This window comes from Struthio camelus, chromosome 13 (genome assembly GCF_040807025.1).
Source record: "Struthio camelus isolate bStrCam1 chromosome 13, bStrCam1.hap1, whole genome shotgun sequence".
In the NCBI taxonomy this organism is placed as follows: domain Eukaryota; kingdom Metazoa; phylum Chordata; class Aves; order Struthioniformes; family Struthionidae; genus Struthio; species Struthio camelus.
The window spans coordinates 13,199,464-13,221,592 of NC_090954.1; the positions used below are offsets into that span (position 1 = coordinate 13,199,464).

The window sequence follows — 22,129 nt, forward strand, 5'->3', positions numbered from 1 at the left end:
GCACCCATTCTGCAGTGCTATTAATGCAGTAAGTGTAGTTAAGTCTCTTCTGCCATCTTCCTAGACTGTATCTTTCATCTCAGGATTAATTACCAGATCTTTCAGAGCCATCCAAAACCCAGTGATGTTTAGTGTAAACAGCTTCCTTAAACTATCACAGTAGAGCTGACATCGGGCCAGCCTGGCAAAGAAAGGTGTGCTGTGCCTTTAGCTCTATCAGCTCCTGGGAGAAGAGGGAAGGGAGGGCACAGAGCCCGAGTATGGGAGAGAATTAATCGCATAACTTTGATCTCCTGTGGGTGATAAAGCAATTCACCTACTGCAGCAGGATAGAAGCCCGCTCTTAGATGAGAAAGGAGCTTGGATGTACTGAAAAAGGCTAGTGTAGCTCTTAATTGCGTGTGTGGCTTGTGGTGTGCCAACAACCTCCTGCCTTGTTCCTGGAGCAGATGTGACGGCTCTGTTGGAGCCAGACCTCTCCTGCTGGCCAGGGATTTATTTAGAAAGAAATTTTTAAGATGAAACACGGAAACCCTTCTGTTTTCAAGAGATTCTTAGGGTGCCTGTAAGCGGCACCATGCAGATACACCTGGACATATTGGCTAACTCTGATCAAGCTACCTCCACTGTCAGAAGCTTTTTAGCCAAGTCAGGGCATTGCTCTGCATCCAACTTTGCCATGTAGTCCAGGTGGCCATGCACAAAGCAGCGCCATGGGCAACCTGCACAACGGCTGGGCTCCATGGAGAGGTGCTTCCAGAGGCCCCATTTGTATGCTGCTTTTTAGATGGCATATAGACCAGAAATGGCTATAAGGACACCATGCTAGCTCCCGTCACGTGATGAGCCCTGGAGCCCTGGCACTCATGCACCCTGCAGGAAATTCAGCCTTCTCTATGCTGTAGGCACCAGGGAAAATTTTGCTCTAGTGTGAATGCAGCCCTGCAAAGCCATACTCCGGGGCCGCTGTGTTTTATGGTAAAACAAGTGACACCAGCAAATTCCAAACATTTGCTAGTGAGACAGCTCACCTCTAAGCCAACCCTTTAGTTCCCACCTTAGACAAAAAAAGCTCTCTGAGGTATAAGTCATTCTTCTATTCACCTGCCTTTTTAGTCAGGCAATTTGTGTATGAAAAGTGATACGTTTTTCAGTCTTGTAAGAAAATCAGGAGCTAATCTTATCTCTTGGACAGTTGCTGGAGGTCTTGTCTTTAAATCCTGAGCTTGGAGGTTGTTTAAGGACCTACTTGCAAGCCTAATGAGGACTAGTTCTCGGTTGTTTTACCTGCATGTCATCCAAAAGAACAAATGATTACTTGTGAACATTGGCATAAACTGAGCAGTTTTTATGCTAGTGTTTACAATAGCTAAAGAGAAGTCATTTCCTGCTGTTGCCAGAAAAAAATCCATAGCTTGTGTAAATTTCCGCACTGTAGGCAGCTTATGGGAAACACTGTAATAATTTCATTGTTTGGACAAGGAGGTGCTAGCGGCTCCAAAAAGTAGAATAAGAATATAATCTTCTTGATCTCATCTGGGGGTACCCAATGGTAGTACAGTGTTGGAAGATGAACTGCTGCTGTTTCAGTTTCTGGTCATTCATACTAGTGCAGGGCTGTATTCAAAAAGGGTTGCCCCAAAGCAGTGAAAATCAAATGACTTCAGCTACATTTAAACAAAGAAGAGAGGAAGCACTGCAAATATCTGAGCATTATGAAGGCTATAGTACTATTAGACCACTTAAGTGTATTCTGGATATTTACTTAGGACAGGTCTTTGTTTTTCAAATGCAGTAAATGCACCTACTTCCTCCCTGGCTAGAGGAAATGATCATAAGAAGATCCAGTAGTGTTTCAGTTCTTGAACTGCCAAAGATCTAGATGATCCAGATTGCCAATACTTCTTCCACGGTCAGCCCCAAATCCTATGACTGCAGAAGAGTTTGGGTAGGCTGGGCTGCCGGTATAAGTTTATCTGTGATGCAGCTCAACTGAATCTCTGGCACATTATTCAGTGATAAGCAACAGTTTTGAGAGGAAACCACAGAGGCTGCTGCCCTTAGTCAAGTGATTTTAGCAAAGGAGAGGATAATCTGCATTTTTCAAGAATTTTTCTAGCACTTAGGTCAGAAGGGAAGCGCCTACATGTGTAGAATACTATGATCTAGACCTCTCCTCTTCTCGTATCCCATACTGTAGTCCTGGGGACAAACAGGTCTTATAGGCACTGAAGCAAATCAGAGCAGAAGAGCCCCAGAGGTCAGTTTGGTGAGCTCCCTTGCCTGTTCCTAGCAGGTCTCTCTGGGTAGAAGCCCCTTGGCAGAGGGAGAGAAGGAGGAAACTTGTTCTCATACTGTTCTCTAATAGAAATTAAGGACCTGATTTACTGTTCCAATAGGCATCTCTACACCAGGAATAACCCTGCAGAATAGCCCTGGATAATTATTCAGGGCACAGTGCCACACTAATGCACGTAATCTGTTTCTGGTTCTGGAGATAGCTTGCTCCGCATTTGATCTAGTGTGTCTGCGTGGTGATGGGTTGGCCAGTGAAGACATACCCAGCAAGGCCCCATGACTTCTCCTCCTGAGGGCTTGGAAGGAGACAGGAATGGCTGTTGTAACTGTCCCTCAGCAGGATTTGGCTCCTCCAGCAGCTCTGAACTACCACGGAAGGACTCTAAGCAATTTCAGCTCTCGGTTCCCTAAAGAGGGTGGAGAAAAAGAGGGAAAATAAATGAAAGACTAATGAGAAGAAGGAATAAAACTGCATAATGAGATGAAAGCTTTCTGCCATCGGCAATGGAATCTCTCCAGCCCAGCCTGGCAGATGGTGCACAGCAGCTTTTGTGAGAGACAGATAGACAGGGAGATAGATAGCTGGAGAGATGGAGAGATAGTAGGGTTTGGGGTATTCTTTTGCTGGAAAAGTTTTAGGATTGTTTTGTGCGGGCTTTGCAGTCCATGATGTAAAGCGGGTTCCAGTCCAGACAGGACCGGGAGGAATTAGGAGATGGTGGCAGGAAGAGTTGAGATAAAGCTATTCATCCTGCCAAAAGGCTGTTTGGACAATCCTTTTGCCTTGGATTATTCATCTGCAGCTCTTGTCCTATCTAGTGCTTGTTCTTCTGGTACTTCTGCTGTGTCTGTGTCAATGGGCTTTGCAAGGGTGGCTGGTGCTTCCTGCACTTCTCTGCATAAAAGGGTGTCAGACACAACTTGTTCTTTAAATATGAGAATGGCTGCACTGCTGCTACCTGATCCAACATGATACAGCTAAGCACAGAGTAAAGGAGAGTCAGAACAAGAGGGGAGATGGTAAGGGAAAAACAGAAGAAAGGGTGAGATGAAAATAGCAGTGAGACAACAGAAAGAGAGGATTTCAGGGGAACAGCAGCTTCTCTTCTCAGGCTCTTGTGAAAGCCTCTGCGCCCGCAAACCTGGCTTTGGCTATTTTAACTATTTAAGATTTGCCTCCTTGCAGCTAGGGCAGGGGCCAGCAACCTCCACCCCAGCTCTGCAATTGCCAGTAAAAGTTATTATTATCATTTTTTGTTCCCTAACAACATTGCACTGTTAATTTTGCTGCTCCTGTTCCAACATGACCAGCTTTCCTCTCTCCCCTTTCCAGGCTGCAAGCAGGAGAACAAAAACGATCCTTTCCTATTGCCTGCATGTAGACAGGTTGCAAGAGTAGGGCTTGTGCCTAGCTACATGCAAGCAACAGAAGGGGTCATTTCTGGACCTTCAAGGCAAATGCAGAGCTCAACTGGTTGACAAAGGCCAATTAGACCTTCAAGTTTTTTTTCAGTGTTCAGGGAACTCAGCAGAAACACCAGCACTTTCAGGGCCATCTGCAAGAACACAAATATAAGGCACTCACTCTATTTCAAGTCCCATTGAACAGTCTAGTTGCTGTTTTCCAGAGGGGCAGAGAGTGCGCTGATAGCACACATGCACACACCTGCACAAAACACTCTCATTAGCAAATAAGCAAACACTTTCCAGGTCCTAGTAAGGGGCAGCAAAAAGAACAGAGAATAACTGTTTCCCCAGGCCACAAAAGCTGACTGCAGTTCCCCTTTAATAACAGTTTCCACTTCCGTTTAAGCCCTCTGGCTTAACAGGATGTAAGTAGCAACAAATAAAAATATGCATTAATTCCAGCTGGCTTCTCTCGAGCACCGCGTCCGATCCCCATCTCCCTGTCTCTGGCTGCTCAGCTGCTATGTGAACACTGCTGGCAGTTTGTGCATCTTGGCAGCAGCGTAGCACCATGGCTCTGTGAGGGAGTTAGAGTGATTAACTGTTAACCACAAGAGCTTTCTGATCTCATGGCAGAGAGATTACCAACTCTGGGGAGGAACTGGGAGCTGCTATTGGGCACCGGGTAAGGGACATGGAGTTTGCCCTGGGTCAGGAAGAGAAGCCAGTCCTTTGACTTGTAGCTCAACAGATATGAAGCTAAACCCACAAATGCTGGCGGTTAAAACTCCCAGTCAGAGGTATGGCACAGGTCTATGACCGAGAGTAGAGTCAGCTGTTACTCCCCAGGAGATCTGAGCATCTTCAAGTGTTGCAGACATCAAAGATAACCATTAAGTTCCGGTTCATAAGCCTTCACTAAAGTCCTGCCTCCCTAGTTCCTAAAATGCTCAGCTATGCTCCTGTTTTCTTTCATTTTCATCATCAGGGTGAAAGAATTTCAGAATGTGGCCAGACAAATCCAAATAACCACTTTAGAGTGAAGGTTTAAGAAATTACCTTCCATCAGCTGATAGGCAGTAACCAAGCACACACACGATGTCAGTCTGTTGCAATTGAATTTCGCAGTGCAATAGACTAAAAGTATCCACAGTATCCACATAGGTATCGGGTGGCACTCCTGTCAGTACCAGCTGTGTCTCCTATGGTTATTAGGTCAAAATTATTAGCCATCACCAGAAGTAGGAGGAGTTTCCATCCTTGCTCCCCTGTTTCATCCAGCCTGTTGGCAACGCACGCAGGAGCATCAGGGTTCTCAACCAACTGCTGCTACAGTTCCCTGCTTATGTCCCCATTAAAAGAGCACTTTCAGGCACATCATATGCTTTGCTATTATTAGAGCCGTACAGTCCCCCATCAGCCTGGGAGAGACTCAGAATTCCTGAGTCAATGTACACTTAGGCCACTATTGAATCTTCTTCACCTGCTGAGATGGCAAAAGGGAGATAGGGAGGAAAACAATCCATGACGTACACACAAACACATCCTTTCAAATTATCTTGTCATAACACATTAAGGAGTGTTGATTTATGATTGTAAAGGCATCAAGCAAATATTTAGTGCAGTGCTTGGTGCCAAATATGAATAATCCCAGAGAACAAGTGGTAACGGTTAACGGTAGTTTTTTTGCAAGCAGCTGCTCTCTCCTTCAGCTGCCTGGTATTTCCTGCAGCCATTTGAAATTTTCTCCTGCCTATCACACTTGGACACAATAAACCAAAGAACTATGATAAAACTGAAAACAATACTAATAATGAAAAGCTTTTTGGCTTTGGACTGGACATGAAAAATGAGATGGGTTCACGGAACTCTGATTTACAAGTTTTTTAGTCAGATGCACACATACACACGCTCACACCTCTGCAAGTGCACACTGCCTCCCTTGCAAAGCATTTCCCAAAGCAGCATGAGCCTGTATCACTCCTTGATTTTGTCAAGTAAATTCTCACTGCCTTCAGTTAGAGTTTGCAGGAGGAGGTAGCAGTTCTCTTCGCTAGGAATACACACCATGATAACTGCAATTGCCAGCAGCAGGAGGCTTGGGAAAAAGCACTCGTAAGTGTTCCACTTGATGACTATCAGAAAATCATACATATGCCTCGTACATATGATTTCCATCATCTGTAAAACAGTTCTGGAAATGATCTAGAGCTGGTTTTCACCGGAGGGGAAGACTCAAGGCACCTGATAAGGACAATTTGGCAAACCAGATGTACAATCACAAATGTTGACTCCATCCTTTCTGCACTTGCATCTACTTATCTTCACTAACTGACAGGCTAAAAAGAGGCAATTATGGTGGTTTTATTTAAACTCTACTTTATAAAAGTCATAAATTTTCCCTCTTGCATCCAGCCTATCCTCCATGGTTAAACTAGTGTGTATTTCTTAGAAATCTCTAAATCCCTAAAAGGAAAGACTTTGAATTGTTAAGAGGTTCCAACCTATCTCTCAGCAAGACTTAAATAATCATTGTCGTTATCAGCTATGCACCTTACTTTTAGACTGAATGCATTTGTTCTAGCACTAGAACACTGTAAAGAGAGAAGACAAACTTTTGTCAAAACACTGTAAATTGCAAAGAGCAAGGTTCAAGACTGGGAAAACAGAAGTCCAGACTTGTTAAGAGGCCAAACTTCTGCCAAGACACAGAATGTTTCTTACTTAGAGGCAGAAGTAAAGTTTTATTTTCACAGTCCTACAGCCTTTCTCACCAAATGGCTCATCGCAAGTCCTTGACAACCATCAAACAGCATAGGCATCTGCTAGATGTCCCCCCCTCCACTGTAATCTCAGTAAGCGGAGAGAGCGGTCTTTCCTCTGACAATGCAGGAAACCTTGAACAGCACCATCAGGTGGGCTGATGTTGGGCACAGGAGTATTTAGTGAGCCTTTGCTTTCCTCAGACACTGAAGCTTGGAGCTCAAAGGTTTTTTCTTTCTTGGCAGGTGTGATTTCTACGACTTCACAGCAGCTGGATCGAGAATACAAGGCTGAACATATCCTAGAGGTGGGTAGTCATGATTATAATTAGCTTTATTTACTTACAAGTGTTTTAAGTCCTCAAAGAACTTTCCTTACAAGTTGGAGCACAGAGAAAGAATCTCATCCCATCACTGCTGGGAAAGTTAATTAAACGGTGTGTGTTGCCCTAAGAGACAGCTGCAGAAGTACTGCAGGGTTTATTATTTCCTTGCTGAAGATTGGAGCAAAAGGCCTATTCTGGAAGCTGTGGGAACGTAGGAAGAGGCCTGGAACTGTCCTCCAGCAGGATGGATAATAAATCACTTGAAAAAGAGCAAGCCAGAGAAATCCACCCTTATTTATCTCATTGTACCAAATACTGCTCTGTAGCTTTGTATTACCTGCTTGATTAGCCTTAGCTGCTCCAAGCTATACATTAGAGGGATCTTAAGGTGTTTCAGTCCATGAGAGTGAGGATAATGCACTTCTCTCTGCCACTGGAACATGCTGGGAGCATGCACAGGCACAGCTAAGTGATGATGGGTGATAACTTGCTAAGCTGTTGTAATACAAATGTTTTCGACTGGGTGACCCCTAATTACCAAAGGTCTGGCTTACTAGTGAGATTTGACCCACCGTTCCAAACTACTGCAAGCAAGAGCCCTGCAGACTCATCTCCCTTTATCTGCACAAGCCTTGCGAGATACAACCCCTGGATTTTACCTTGTGGAAAGCAGCAATGCCTTTAAAAATGCCAGATACGAATACAGATCCACACAAATAAACTATTTTAGTCACTACCCATCAGGATGAAGGCTGGCTATTCATGTCTTAGGTCATGGCAAGCAGCTCTGTCACCTACTCCCTTTGCTTGCTGGCAGGTGGCTGTTTCAGACAACGGAGACCCAGCCCTGAAGTCCACTAGCAGAGTCGTCATACAAGTCCTGGATGCTAACGACAGCCCTCCTAGTTTTCCCCACAAGCTCTTCATGGTGCAGCTCCCCGAGAGAGATGCCTCGGAGACGCCACTGCCAGTCTACAGGCTGATTGCATCTGACCGTGATCAGGGTCAGAATAGCCAGATCACCTACACCATTGATGAGGAGGAGGAAGGGATATTCACCATCAACCCCACAACAGGCATGGTGTTCTCCAGGAAGGCCTTTCCTGCCTCCGAATACAACATACTCACGGTGAGAGGAGAGAGAAGCAGAGAGTACCAATGGGAAGAGATGGGTGTAGAGTGAAAGAGAAGAAGGTTTCAGAAACAGAAAAGATAAAAGAAAGAAAGAGGTGGAGGAAACTGGAGGTAACAGTGTGAAGAGAGGTTGAATAAGACAGGCTTGGATTGCAGTGAGATAAACTGGGGAGAGGGATGGAGGGAGGGAGAGAGAAGAAATGTTGAAGGTAAGAAGCTTTTAAAAAAATGGAGGGAAAACGTAAAATGGACTATCCAATTCACTCTCAAACGAGGGCACAGCGATCCACGATCCCATTAGATGTGAACCCAAATCTGAACAGTCTAGGAGTTTCAGGGGTGCCTCCGTTTGTTATTCTGATCAGTCCATGGGACTTGGATCTAAATTTAAAGTCTGCGATACTCTGTGGGTCTTTGTATCGAGGCTTGTGGTCCAGTCTCTGCTTTGGCCTGAGCTTGGTGATGGTCAAGAGGAATTTAGGTTGCACAACTTCACCTAGGAAGCAGCCAGAACATGGCCCACTGAGACAAGATGTGTTTTGTGGGATTTTGGGCACACTCAGGCCTGAAGCTCCTGGTGGGTAGGAGAAGCAGCTTACCGCAGGGCATTGAGAAGTCCAGCCTGCCCCACTTAACACGGGAGACTGCAAAACCAGCCCTTCTCCCTGACTGTGTATGCATTTCCCCGCAGGTCAAGGCAACAGACGGAGGCAGCCCACCACTTTCCTCCCACGTGCGGCTTCATATCAGCTGGGTCACCCGGCCCAGCCCTTCCTCCGAGCCTCTAGCTTTCGACGAGCCCCATTTTAACTTTGCCGTCATGGAAACAGATCCTGTGAACCATATGGTGGGAGTGATCAGCATCGAAATGGGCCCCAGCCAAGTGTGGTTTAATATCACAGGTGAGACAGCACGACAGTTAAACAGCACAACAGTTAAACAGCACAACAATCTCCGGGAGAGCTTGCCTCAGCTACCTTGGCATTGAGCACTCACTTCCCTGAGCTAATAAAGTTGTTTGCTTTAGGTGTAGGTGAGTTACAGCAAAAGCTTTCTCATAGACATTGAAAGGCTGAAACAGCAAGAGACAAAACTGCCTGAGGGCTCTGGTGTCAAGTGCAATTATCTAATACACTTTTAAAATGACACTCTGGTGTCTGCCAGTGGCTGAGGTGTTCTCCGATATGCATAAAAGGTAGCAGACAATCAACCCCAGGTCTTCCTGGGAAAGAAGTGACGCTACTGGCAGTGGTAAAATACCTGTGAGATCCAAGTGGCTGGCATGGGTCTCGCAGTTCCCATCTTGCAGATCACCCCCCCGCCCCATCTCTCCCTCCCTCCTGAGCCCACAGTCCCAAGAGGGAGCTGAGAGGGAAGGATTCCTTAAAGAGCAGATTTGACTTGACTGGTGGGGCTTTTCTCTCCACTTTTTGGCATCCAAGAGATGACTTAAACATGAAATGTGAAGTGGCTCTAGGGCCTCCTCTGAGATCCATGATGCCAGGGCAGAGGGGACATGGGCTGCCACCCCAGGGGACTTGTCAGGAAGCATGTGTGCAGAACTCGTCCTACTAATAAGGGCTAATTGTGCTCATATAATTTGGTATTTTGAAGTGGTGCCCCAATCTACCTGCACAGCCTCTTCTTTGACACTGCCTGCAGGGCTTGCCCTCATCCCACAAAGCCTTATTGGGCAAGTAAATTGTTTTTCCTGTTAGTATGCTAGGGCAGGGATAATGATGTAAAAATACAATCAAACAACAAAAGATACAATGCAGCACACAGCAGGCAATGTCAACGCAAGGCTTATCTGGCATTAGTAGTGTCTGCTTGGGTTTGCAGCCTTAGAAGTATCTTCCTCTGAATGTTATCCCATCGTTTGCTTGCTGGGCTCCTGCCTCTATGCTGGATCTCATCTTCGGTGGTTCTTACTGCCCTAAGCCTTAGTCAGAACTCTGTTTGGACAGTGGCAGAAGAGGACAGACTTCCATTTTACCTGCTAAAGAAGCTAAGCTTCACAGTAGCTGGCAACCAAGCAGGTAATGCAGAGATACAGACGCCCCTGAGCACCTGATTTGAAAATTAGCCTCTCCCCATCATCAAGGGCTCTGTTTTTAGGGATGATGGTGTCTGCAAAAACGCTGACGAAGTAAGGGCTTAAAGTCTTGCTTAATGTCTTTCCTTCCCTGAGCCTCCTTTTTCCACCTGGCACCATGCAAAGGGAGCCCTTCTCTCTTGTCTCAGAGGAAGGCATCCACAGGTCTCTTTCCCTTCCTCTATCTCTGCTTCTTTCTGTCTTTTTCCCAGCAGGAAAATAATGATCCAGATAGTTAGCAACCACTGCATTTCTCCCTCAAGGGGAGATGTGTAATTTAACAGTCATACAGGATTTTCGCACTTGGTAGGAGAACGAGGCAGAACCCAGAGTATCTGGTAGCCAGAAATGGAGAGGCTGAGACCTGGGATAAATAGCAGAAAACTGCCTCTCCCTGTCTGTATCTGAGAACAGTGCAGTGGTGTTTCATATACAATAGAGAAATAACAGGCAACCAGCAAGAGAAGCATAAGAAAGGAGCTACCATGCCAGGGCTGAGCAGCAATAGCAGGAGGAACAGCCTTTTGCTGCTGAGCTGCTCAGGCCTGTGGTTTCCTGCACCTTGCAGCCATCTGGGATGGAGGCAACAGGCTTTGCTCACCCTAGAAGCGCCGTCTGCCTCCCCAGCTGCTCAGGAATTGGGCTTCTTTGGGTAGCTCGCAGGCTCCCAGCCATGGCAACAGAGACCCTTTCAGACATGCCTGTGGTGTGACCTTGAGCTGGAAGTCAGCAGAAGCTTTGTTCAGCACTGTAGGACCCTGATGCATGCTAAGCCTCTGATGCTGCACAGCTGGAGACTTTATGCAAATAAACCAGTGCCTGAATGTGCCTGTTGCAAATCTAGCCAAGATAGCATCTGCATAATTGTATCCTTTCCTCTCTCCTACCCCTTCTTTTCTCTAATTCCTCTCATCTTCCCTCTGTTCTCTCTCATATTCCTTTGTCTCTGTCTCTGACTCGCTCTTTGTCTGGCTTCTCTATGCCTTCCCCGTCTCCTGTTTCCATCCATCACAAAGTCCACCACAAGACAAAGTCTTAACTTCCTAGAACTGGGGGAAACCTCACCTGTGGCTCCAGCCTCAAACTGCCTGTGGCCAAAGAGTGAATGCCTACACATCACTGCTCAAGATGTATTGCCTGGCTTGCCACATATCTCTGTATTTGGGGGTGAGCCCAGGGTATGGTTTGTGTACAGTCTCTGGAAGGGAGATCCTCATCCTTTAGATTTTCAGCCAGTTCCTGGAATTCCTTCCCCTGCATAGGCTGCAGTAACCTGCAGCTTGCTCCAGACAGAAATCTTGCCTATGACTTGCCCTCTGCCATTTCCTTTTGTAATCTCTCCCTTATCCCAGGTGGTGATGATGACATGGACTTTGACATTGAAAAGAGTACGGGCAGTATGGTCATTGCAAGAGCCCTTGATGCCAAGAAGAAGTCAAGCTATAACCTGACAGTAGAAGTCACTGATGGGTCCACTACCATCAAAACCCAGGTAATGCTTTTCACTGTAGTAGACCCAATCTAGAGAGAATAAGCTAAGGGGAATCTTCTGACTCCACTGAGCTCTGGATCAGGTGCCAGGCATAAGAATCTCATTACGCTGTGATCTTCCATTACAGAGTGACATGAGTCTTTCCTAAATCTCCTGCTAAATGCTGTTAGAAACACACATGGTCCTAGAAAGCCCAGCTCTTTCCTGATGATCACAGCCAGTGTGTAAGGACATGTTTATAGCACAAGCCAAGTGGCAGTTCACACACTCAGATCTCAGCTAGCTCTCAGCTGCTCAGACTAAACTGCAGCTTGGTTTGGACAACAGACTTAATATGCAACTAGATCGCGCTTGGACCTCTAGTGGTGTTCCCAGGACCTGGTAGTCTGTGTGAAGCCAGCACGGATGCATCTGCAAGAGGTGAGGTCAGGCCCTGCCTTGTCCAGCTGTAAGTGCATGGAGCATAAATAGCATATCAGCACAGAGATGTAAGGGACTGACTGGGGCAACTGCAGAAGTGCTGAGTTCTCTGAGTTGCCATGTGAGAAGTAAGCACTGCTGAAAGGAGGCATGCTGCACTCAGGCATGCCCCTTAGCCCAAGTTCCTATGCCTGCTTAGGTTTGCCCATATTTAGCTCTCCTCAGGAAGGGTGTTCAGGGCTTGATCTTACTCCCACTGTTTTCTCTGCACACAAGAAGCCAAAAAGCCAGCCTTCACTGTATGGAGCAAAGCCTAGATCATGAGTCATCCATGAGTTGCACTTATCGTGAGAAACTCATTGAAGAGGTTTGTGAGGGCTGATGAATGAAGAACACTACCATTCCTGTGAAACATAGTGCTAACGAACAGCTATCTCAACTATCTTAAAGTAATATTCCAAATAAATAAATAAAGCCCTGCCTTGCCTGGTGTGCATTCCCTGCCACCTTGCATCTCATCCCCAAGTTTATTTGGGCACTCAAAGCCACTAGCAGATGTCAGCAAACTTGCTTGTGCAAAACACCTGTGCCATGTTCAGGTTTGTTAAAGGAAGCAAATTATTACACTTGGTTGGGACTTCCTAAGATGCAATCAGCCCATCAGTAGGGAGGTAGGGGACAGTCAAGGTGTGAAAACAAACAGAAGGAATCAGGCAACCTTGCAAGCAGAACTAGGGCTGGCCATGCACAGGTGTTTACTGTTAAATGCAGAAGGGAAGATTTGTCTGTAGTTAAGTGCAGGCCGCAAACTGCTTCTACATACCTTCTCCATGCATGTGCTGCTTTTGAGATATGCTAGCCCTTCCCTTCTTTTACCAAACTTTGCCCTTCTGTCAGTGTGGAGGTATCAGCCAGCAAAGCCTAGCACCACGGCTAAGCAAGTGCCACTCTACAGGGCACGCTATGAAGATTTCCCTGTGTGCCAAGTGCTGGCACGTTCAGTCTGAATGGCTTTGCAGACTGGAGAGAATAACAAAATGAGAGGAAGCAAACTGAAAACCATCAAGGAAAAGCGCAGCGGGTACTCCTCTGAGACAAGGGTGAAAGGGCTGCCAGTCACTAAGGATGGCAAAGCCCCAAGAACCGAAAAGAACTGTGACGGTTACACAGCTCAGAGCACTACTCCACCCAAGAGGGATTAGTAGCTGAGATTTTGCATGGATGCATAAATTGGATTGCTCCCAAGTCTTTGCTGCCCGCACTGCGTTGTCTCCCCCACAGGCCTTTATCCATGTGATTGATATCAACCAGCACCGTCCCCAGTTCCTGGAGAGCCATTATGAGGTGACGATCCCTGAAGATACACCTTCGGGCAGAGAAATCCTTCAAGTCAGTGCAACAGACAAGGACAAAGGGAAAGGGCTCATATACACCATCCATGGCAGCATGGACCCCAAAAGCACAAGACTTTTCCAGCTGGACCCAAGCAGTGGGGTCCTCACAACAGCAGAAGGGTTCAGTTCCCAGCCCATGCCACAGCACACTTTAACAGTGATGGTAAGTCCTAGCCAAAGCCTGCTGAGTCCATCAGCTTAGCCGGGATACAACTGCAATATAGGTTGCTTGAGAATTTCAGACCCATTTTAGTCTTTGTCAGAGGCTTTGTCTAGAGTCACAGGGAAGAGGAAAGCAAGGGTTAACTTTTACTGTATAATCATCCTGGGTAAATCTGATTGCAGCTGCTCTCATGCAGACTAAAAACCTACTATTGTCCCCTGACAGCAGATGAAACATAGGAACATGAGTGTATAAAAAGTTACATCAGATGAGAGCAAAGAACCATTTCACCCAGTAGCTTACCTCTGTCAGTGGCCAACAGCAGATAGTCAGGGAAGAGCATAAGAACAAGGCAAGTTTTAGTGATACTTCCCAAGGATATTCATCCAGCCACCAGCCATTTGCAGCTCAAGGACTTCCTAAACCACAGCTGATGCCATTATATTTAATAGCCCTTGATGGAAATTTTGTTTCATGAATTTCCCCAATTGTTTTTTAAAGCCTTTTAAAAGCCTGCTGCATCCACAAAGTCCTGTGGCTGGCAAGGAGTTCCACAGAATCTAACCATCTGTTGAGCCCCGCCACCTGCCAGTTTCATTGGAGGGCTACTAGGTTCTTGTCCTGGAAAGCACAAGGTGAATAATCGTTAGCTTTCGCTTTCACCTCCAAGGCTGTGCTTTGGCTCTGAAACTTGCAAGCTCACTCCCATCTGAGGCGTTGGTACGGCTGAAACACACTGGCCTCTGTAAGAGTCCTGACGAGCTACTGGAAGCCTGGTGCAGGAAAGGCTGCTCCCTGAGTATGACGGTACCTGCTCTTCCTCTCTGTCATTCAGGTACGGGACCAGGAGGTGCCAATCAAGAGGAACTTTGCTCGGATTGTCATCCATGTGGAGAACAGCAACCTTCACCCTCCACAGTTCAGCAGCATCCATTACGAAGCAGTAGTGCTGGACTCGGCAGCTGTGGGCACAGAAGTTATACAAGTCAGAGCCCTTGATCCAGACCAAGGAGCCAATGCTGAAATCCACTACTCCCTACAGGCAGGTGAGAGCCACACAACGAGGCAGTCTTTGCCAGGAACACATTTGCATTTCCACGCTCTAGTGGTGGACATACAGTTGACCAGCTTTCTCTAGTTTATGGAATCCATCTACATAGACATTGGATCAGATCAGTCTTCAGAGTGTTACTGCTCTACAGATGTTCCTATGGGGTACTGTTAACCTCTCTAATTGACAGCCAGCCAGATTGCAGACAGTCAGCATAGTTGGGGGACTGAGTATTTCTGGATATCTTAAAAAGCTGTACAACCTGCTGGGGGAAAAAAAAGAATCAGAATATGCAGTATCACCTTAGTCAGCTTGTTCTGCTTGCTTCTGTTGGAAAGAAGAACAGTAAATGGCTGCACATTTCTAAATTGTGATTTCCTTTTTATCCAGAGAAAAGCTAGAGCTAGCAGGTAATGTCCATGTTATAGAATATTACCATTCTTCCTTAGGAAGATAGTTCAATGCTGGGTCACTGGTCTAAGCAAAAATGTGACTGGACCAGTTGGAATAACTTTAATTCTGCTCTTCCCAGCTATAGGAACTGAGTGACGGATAACTATCCAGTTGTTAGGCAAAAGTACTCACATTCTCACACATGTCACTATCACTTACACCAGTTCTACCAAGAAATATGTCCTCAGGAAAAGCGGACCACCCTTTCACAGCGGTAACTGATGGTCTTTTAGGTCATACAAGCTTGGTAGGCAACTATTTTATCATAGTAAAGGTTAGTACACAAGTACTTGTGATTGTGTCACGCTGACTATTTAGCCCCTGTTTAGTATGCGAACTCTTTGCAGGATATGAACCAGCCTTTGCTCCATCTTTCTCACTGCAATTTAGATCAAGTACTGAGACACTGAAGTATTGGTAATTATAAGCATGACAGGACTTGAAGAAATTAGTACATTCTGTGCTACCATGTTCTGTACATCAGGCAAAAGTTTCAAGCATATGCTCCATCATAAATATGTTAGAAGAGTAAACGAAAAAAACTAGAAGAGTATTTATCCTCTAATGTACCTTTTGACTGATTAAAGGTTGGCCCATAGATCTCAATGGGTTCATTGTTCTTAAATTGAAAATTGCTTAGAAACTAGTCAAGCCTGCTGTCTCCCAGTGCAAGAAACAGATGATGATTAGTGCAAATCACTTGGTCTCAAATAAAGAGCATCAATAGAAAAGAGGCTCAGAAAATCAAGACCAAAAGAATATCCACATTCTTCACTTTGTTATTTCTCCGACTGTAGGTAATGGAGAAGGTTTCTTCAGCATTGACCCACATTCTGGAATTCTTACAGTTGCCCAGAAACTGGACCCATCCAAGCAAGACCGATTGACTCTTATTGTAAAGGCAGAAGATCAAGGGTTCCCTCAGCTTAAAGATTCTGCTACCATACATGTCCACATTAAACCCTCTGATAGGACCCCTCCAAAATTTCCAGAAGCTGAATACATCACGGAGATCAGTGAGTCCGCTGCTGTTGGCTCTCCTCTGATCCAAGTTTCAGCCACAAGCTTGTCACCAGTCAGCTATGAAATAGAAGACGGAAATGGAGATGGAATGTTTTCCATGAACTATCAATCAGGCCTGATTTCCACTCAGAAGATCTTAGATTTTGAGCAGGTGTCTTTTTACCAGTTGAAAATCCGTGGCACCAACATGGCCGGAGCCTTTATGGACACAATGGTGCTTATCTATGTCATAGATGAGAATGACAATGTACCCATTTTCATCAAGCCTTCCTTCATTGGCTGGATCATGGAGAATGCTCCATCACAGAGCATGGTTCTAGATGAAAGCAATGCCCCGCTGGTGACCCATGCAACAGATGCTGATCAAGACTCCAATGCTTTGCTAGTCTACGAAATTTTGGAACCAGAGGCGCTGAAGTATTTTACAGTAGATCCCAGCACAGGGACACTTACCAGTCGTGCTGAAATAGACTATGAGCTCACCCCAGTCTTCCACTTCAGTGTACATGCCCACGACAGTGGAAATCCCAGCCTATTTGCATCCAATCCAGCCAAGGTCACAATCCGTGTTAAAGATGTGAACGATTCACCTCCAGTCTTTTTCAAAGACATTTATGAGCTTTCTGTCTTGTTACCTGCTCATCCAGGGATGGAGCTTTTGTCAGTGCAAGCAAAAGATGCAGATTCAGATGTGACCTATAGCATCGGGGAAGGGAACCTTGATAATGCTTTCTATATCCACCCACTCACAGGTCTCATCTCCATTCTTAATGCTAGCGGCCTGGGAAGCTATCATGAACTTATGGTTAGAGCTGGTGATGGCTTATATAAGAGTACTGCACAGGTTAAGCTAAATTTCACTCACTCACAAGGCACTGGCTTAAAATTCGCTCAAGATGTATATACGGCAACAGTGATGGAGAATTCTACAGATCAAAAGACTCTCGCTGTTCTTGGGGTCAAGGGATATCTGCTAAATGAACCTCTCTTCTACTCACTTTTGAACGGAAAGGAAAGATTCAAAATGATCCAGGCCTCTGGAGTACTCCAAACCAAGGGCGTGAAATTCGACCGTGAAACGCAAGATATGCATGAGGTAGCTGTGGAAGTGAAGGACAATAGGAAACCACCAAGAGTATCCCAAACCACAGTCAAGGTTTACGTAGAGGATGTCAATGATAATCCACCTCAGTTTGAGAATGTGCCATATTATACCTCAGTGCAGGATGGCACAGAGCCAGGCGATGTACTTTTTCAGGTGTCAGCAACAGACAAAGACATAGGGGATAATGGAGCCATTACCTACTCATTTGCAGAGGACTACAAGTATTTCTGGATTGACCCTTACCTAGGAGACATCTCACTTAAGAAACCTCTTGATTATCAAGCTTTAAATAAATACAACCTTCGAGTCATTGCTAAGGACAGAGGTGAGCCTCCTCTCCAAGCTGAAGAGGAGGTTGTGATCAGTGTGAGGAACAAATCCAACCCTCTGTTCCAAAGTTTCTACTACCGAGTGAAGCTGCCAGAAAATATCCCTCTGTACACATCTATCCTCCACATACAAGCCCGCAGTCCTGAAGGCTTGCGCCTCATCTACAACATTGTGGAAGACGACTCCCTGAAACTGTTCAGCATCAACTTCAAAACTGGTGTCCTTACCGTCACAGGCCAGCTGGACTATGAGCTACAGATGAAACACACATTCACTGTTAGAGCCACAGACACAGCGCTAGGATCCTTTTCCGAAGCTACGGTAGAGGTGGAGGTAGAGGACATTAATGACAACCCCCCCGTATTTTCCCAGATAATCTACATGGCATCTGTCTCAGAGAGTCTGCCCGCACAGACCCCTGTTGTCCAACTCTTTGCTTCTGATAAAGATTCGGGAAGAAACAAACTGGTCTCCTATCAGATCTTGGATGATGGTTCAGATGCTGCCAAGTTCTTTAATATTGATGCCAGCACAGGACAAATAACAACAGCCCACGCACTCGATTATGAGAAAAATCAACAGTTTCGCATGAAAGTAAAAGCTGTAGATCATGGGGTGCCTCCACTTAGCAGTGATGCCCTGGTAATCGTAGATGTGACAGACATCAATGACAATCCCCCTGAGTTCAGCCAGCTTCAGTATGAAGCCAAGGTAAGCGAAATGGCTACATGTGGGCACATCGTGATAAAAGTCCAGGCCCTGGATCCTGATAGCGGAGACACCACCCGACTGGAATATGTGATACTCTCAGGTAATGACAATAGGCATTTCACCATCAACAGCACTTCTGGAATAATATCTATGTTCAACCGCTGCAGAAAAGACTTGGAGTCATCTTACAATCTCAGAGTTTCTGCCTCAGATGGAGTTTTCAAGAGCACCGTGCCTGTATACATCAATACCACAAATGCCAACAAATACAGCCCTTCTTTTCAGCAGAACATGTATGAGGCAGAACTGGCAGAAAATGCTGAGATAGGCACCAAAGTGATTGAGCTGCTGGCTATTGACCCAGATGGTGGCCCATATGGCACCATAGACTATACCATCATAAATAAACTTGCCCATGAGAAGTTCTCCATAGACAATAAAGGCCGTATCACCACACTGCAAAAACTGGACAGAGAAAACTCTACGGAGAGAGTCATTGCCATTAAAGTCATGGCCAAGGACGGGGGTGGGAAGGTGGCATTCTGCACTGTCAAAATAATCCTTACAGATGAGAATGACAACCCACCTCAGTTTAAAGCCTCTGAATACACACTCTCCATCCAGTCCAATGTGAGCAAAGGCTCCCCTGTAATCCAGGTATTGGCTTATGATGCTGATGAAGGTGCGAATGCAGACGTCATTTACTCTGTTGACTCTGCGGAAGATGTGACAGAAGACCTTGTTGAGATCAATGCTGCCACTGGGGTTGTTAAGGTCAAGGAGAGCCTTATTGGGTTAGAAAACAGAGCCTTTAACTTCAAGGTGAAAGCTGAGGATGGCAGACCCCCTCACTGGAACTCCCTTGTCCCAGTGAATCTTCAGATTGTCCCCCGGGAGGTGATATTGCCAAGGTTTTCTGAGCCTCTTTATACATTCTCAGCATCTGAGGACCTTCCAGAAGGATCGGAAATAGGGTCAGTCAAAGCTTTCGCAGAGGATCCTATTATATACAGCCTGGTGAAGGGAACCACTACAGAAAGTAACAAGGACGAGGTGTTCGCACTGGATGAGCAAACAGGGGCTCTGAAAATCAAAAAGGCTGTGGATCATGAGACGACCAAGTGGTACCAGATTGATGTTATGGCTCACTGCTCACATCAAGAGACGGAGCTTGTCTCACTGGTCTCTGTGAACATCCAAGTGCAGGATGTCAATGACAATAGACCTGTTTTTGAGGCAGATCCATACAAAGCTTTTGTTACGGAGAACATGCCACCAGGAACCACAGTCATTCAAGTGACAGCTAATGACCAGGACACAGGAAATGACGGACAGGTAACCTACAGTTTGGAAGCAGAATCTGGCAGCCTCCGAGGACTCTTCACCATTGACGGTGAGAGTGGGTGGATCACCACACTGAAAGAGCTGGACTGCGAAGCTCAGGAGATCTACCGTTTTTATGTGGTGGCCACTGATCACGGCAGGAAAGTCCAGCTCTCTTCCCTAACCCTAGTGGAAGTGACTGTCTCTGATGAAAATGACAACGCTCCACAGTTCACCTCAGACTTCTACAAAGGGTCGGTAATTGAGAACGCAGAGCCAGGGCAAGTTGTTGTCACATTGAGTACCATCGATGCAGACATATCTGAGCAGAACAGGCGGGTCACATGCTACATAACTGGTGAGTTTTTCCTAAATTTTACTCTTCACTGGGCAAAAACAATTAGTGTGTCATGTCAAAGTCTGATTTTGATACAGTGTCTCATAGAACATTGATATACAAATAGCATTATACTAACAGTCCCATCAGAACTAAGAGATGCATCTTCCATATTTATTTGGCAATAAACATCAAATAATATAAGTAATTACATAATACTGTAAGTAAATTTATATGCACTTTCTTATTGGCTGAATAACTATGACTGTGCAATTGTAATGCCTATTGCATGCACACAAGCAGAGATACAGCTGGAAGGAAGGTCTCTTTTGCATAGATACTGTGAGCTGTATTTAAGTTTTTGGTCCTGCTTTTTTTCTTGCAAACACCACCCTGAGTTTACACATCACACATATGTGTCCTGCATGTATTTTTTATAACTATATATGTGCACATAGGATGTGTATAACTTTCTGGTATTAAATGCATTTCCTACAAAGCCAGTTTAACTCTGACTTATCAAAAAATTAGTCCTCAAATAAATGGAGCTGCACTTTTTTTCCCCAAAGACTGCAGTTAACCACTTTGCGGGCTGGAGGATGTTTGTGACTGTTAAGTCAATCTCACTTAAGCTTTTGACTAGCAAGAAATACCAAAAATGGCTCTTGCATACATGGAACATCAGTTGGGCCAACTAAAATTAACCACTGTTCTAAAATAACAAGAAAGGTTACACTGGAACGTTCGTCGTGCATCTGTACAAGTAAAAGCTTGAATTTATGGTACTTTTTGACCCCAAAGGGTCTTTCTCAGGCCTGGAACAGGTACTTCAAATTAAAATGCTTTTTTCCAGCTCAAACAAGACACTTCAGGGTCAAAGCACTTAGCCTGATCATGCTGTAGCCTGTTATCTATCATTATAACCATTCAAAACAGAAAAGGAATGCTGGTACTTTCAATTGCTTTATGGCAAGCCTAGGTATTTGTAAGCCTTTGAGAGGAAAGATTCAATTCATTTCTGTATTAGCATTTCTGCTGTTTAAAAGGTAGTAGTAAGTGCACATCTATTTCAGTGATGATTAACATACCTTCCCTCTGCTTTGTACTTACAAGCATAGATCACACTCTACACAGTAAATACGTAAATATGACCGCAGTATAGTGCTGTAGCAAAAGAACCTAGAGGTGAACAAGGAGCCTAACTTTCTAGTGCTCAAATCCCTTCAGACCCAAACAGAGAAGACTCTTCAAACATGAGCCTAGAAGAGTGTCCACCAGTTTCTTGTCCATCCAGTCATCCGTTACCGAAGTGCCCAAATTTTCCCTGATAGTATGAGAAAGAAGAGTAGTACAGAGGTCTGTCCCAGACCATAAACTGTTTCCGCAAAGTGAGACAGAGAATTAGCGAAAGAGGTCTTCCTCTCTGTTCCTCTCATAGGGTTTGTGGTGGGAGGCAGGGCTAGAACTCTGCTGTTGCATCACAAGTTGTGCTACCTGGAAGAATAAGGGTTCTTTGTCCACATCCAGGGGAGTTGCTGCAGGAGGACCTAAGGTCCACCTTGCCCCAAAAGCTCTCAGTGGCCCTGCTGGGATCATAGCGAGGGCTGTGGAGCAGTTATTTCCTATGCACACTAATTACAAACGCAGAAAACGAAATCTGAACACGGGCTAGAGTCTCCCGATGTCAGAAGAAGGGCTAACAGAGGCCTCCTTGTGCCTTCAGATTCACAACCACATCACCATAATTCAGATGAAAGCGGAGAAAGAGTGAATATAATTTACATGGCTGTACGAGGCCTTTCAGAATCAAATATGAACAAGCCCTGCAGCCACCTCTCTTCATTGCCTCCCATTACCTAATGTGCTCCCTCCTCCTGCCCAAAGGCTTGGGTTCAGCAGAGGACACGAGCTCTTTGCCAGAAGAGAGGGATTCTACAGGGGTAGCATCCACCCCTTTCATAATCCACTTTGTCTAACATCAGCAGGAGAGACATGAAGCTGGTGGATTGCTGCCTAGCCTGGATTTATCTATCTCCAAATTTGCCCCTCATAAAATCAAAAGGTAGCCCCAGATAACACAGCTATATATTAAATGCATCTACAGTTTAAAAGCAAATGAAACTAAACATGGTGCTGTAACAGTAAGACCCGACCAATGTCTGCAGGGTATTTATGACTCTCAGGTCCCTTTAGGAACGTACACCAAGCCAGACTGACATGCTTTAGAAAAGTGATAGAGAACAGAGTTTTGTGGCAACTAATATGCATGCCTGCAGAACATTACGCAGACACTTTTGCAATTAGG

At 45.4% G+C, this 22,129-nt stretch overlaps 1 protein-coding gene across 2 annotated transcripts in view; it reads left to right on the plus strand.

Annotated features, from left to right (window-relative positions):
* Positions 1 to 22,129, plus strand: part of FAT2 (FAT atypical cadherin 2) — a 64,684-nt gene that overhangs the window by 18,863 nt on the left and 23,692 nt on the right. For both annotated transcript variants that reach the window (XM_068959655.1, XM_068959656.1), the window contains exons 4-10: positions 6,714 to 6,775; positions 7,611 to 7,922; positions 8,619 to 8,829; positions 11,375 to 11,514; positions 13,216 to 13,491; positions 14,327 to 14,537; positions 15,793 to 19,845. In XM_068959655.1, coding sequence (XP_068815756.1) covers positions 6,714 to 6,775; positions 7,611 to 7,922; positions 8,619 to 8,829; positions 11,375 to 11,514; positions 13,216 to 13,491; positions 14,327 to 14,537; positions 15,793 to 19,845 — 5,265 coding nt within the window. The remainder of the gene's footprint in view (positions 1 to 6,713; positions 6,776 to 7,610; positions 7,923 to 8,618; positions 8,830 to 11,374; positions 11,515 to 13,215; positions 13,492 to 14,326; positions 14,538 to 15,792; positions 19,846 to 22,129) is intronic.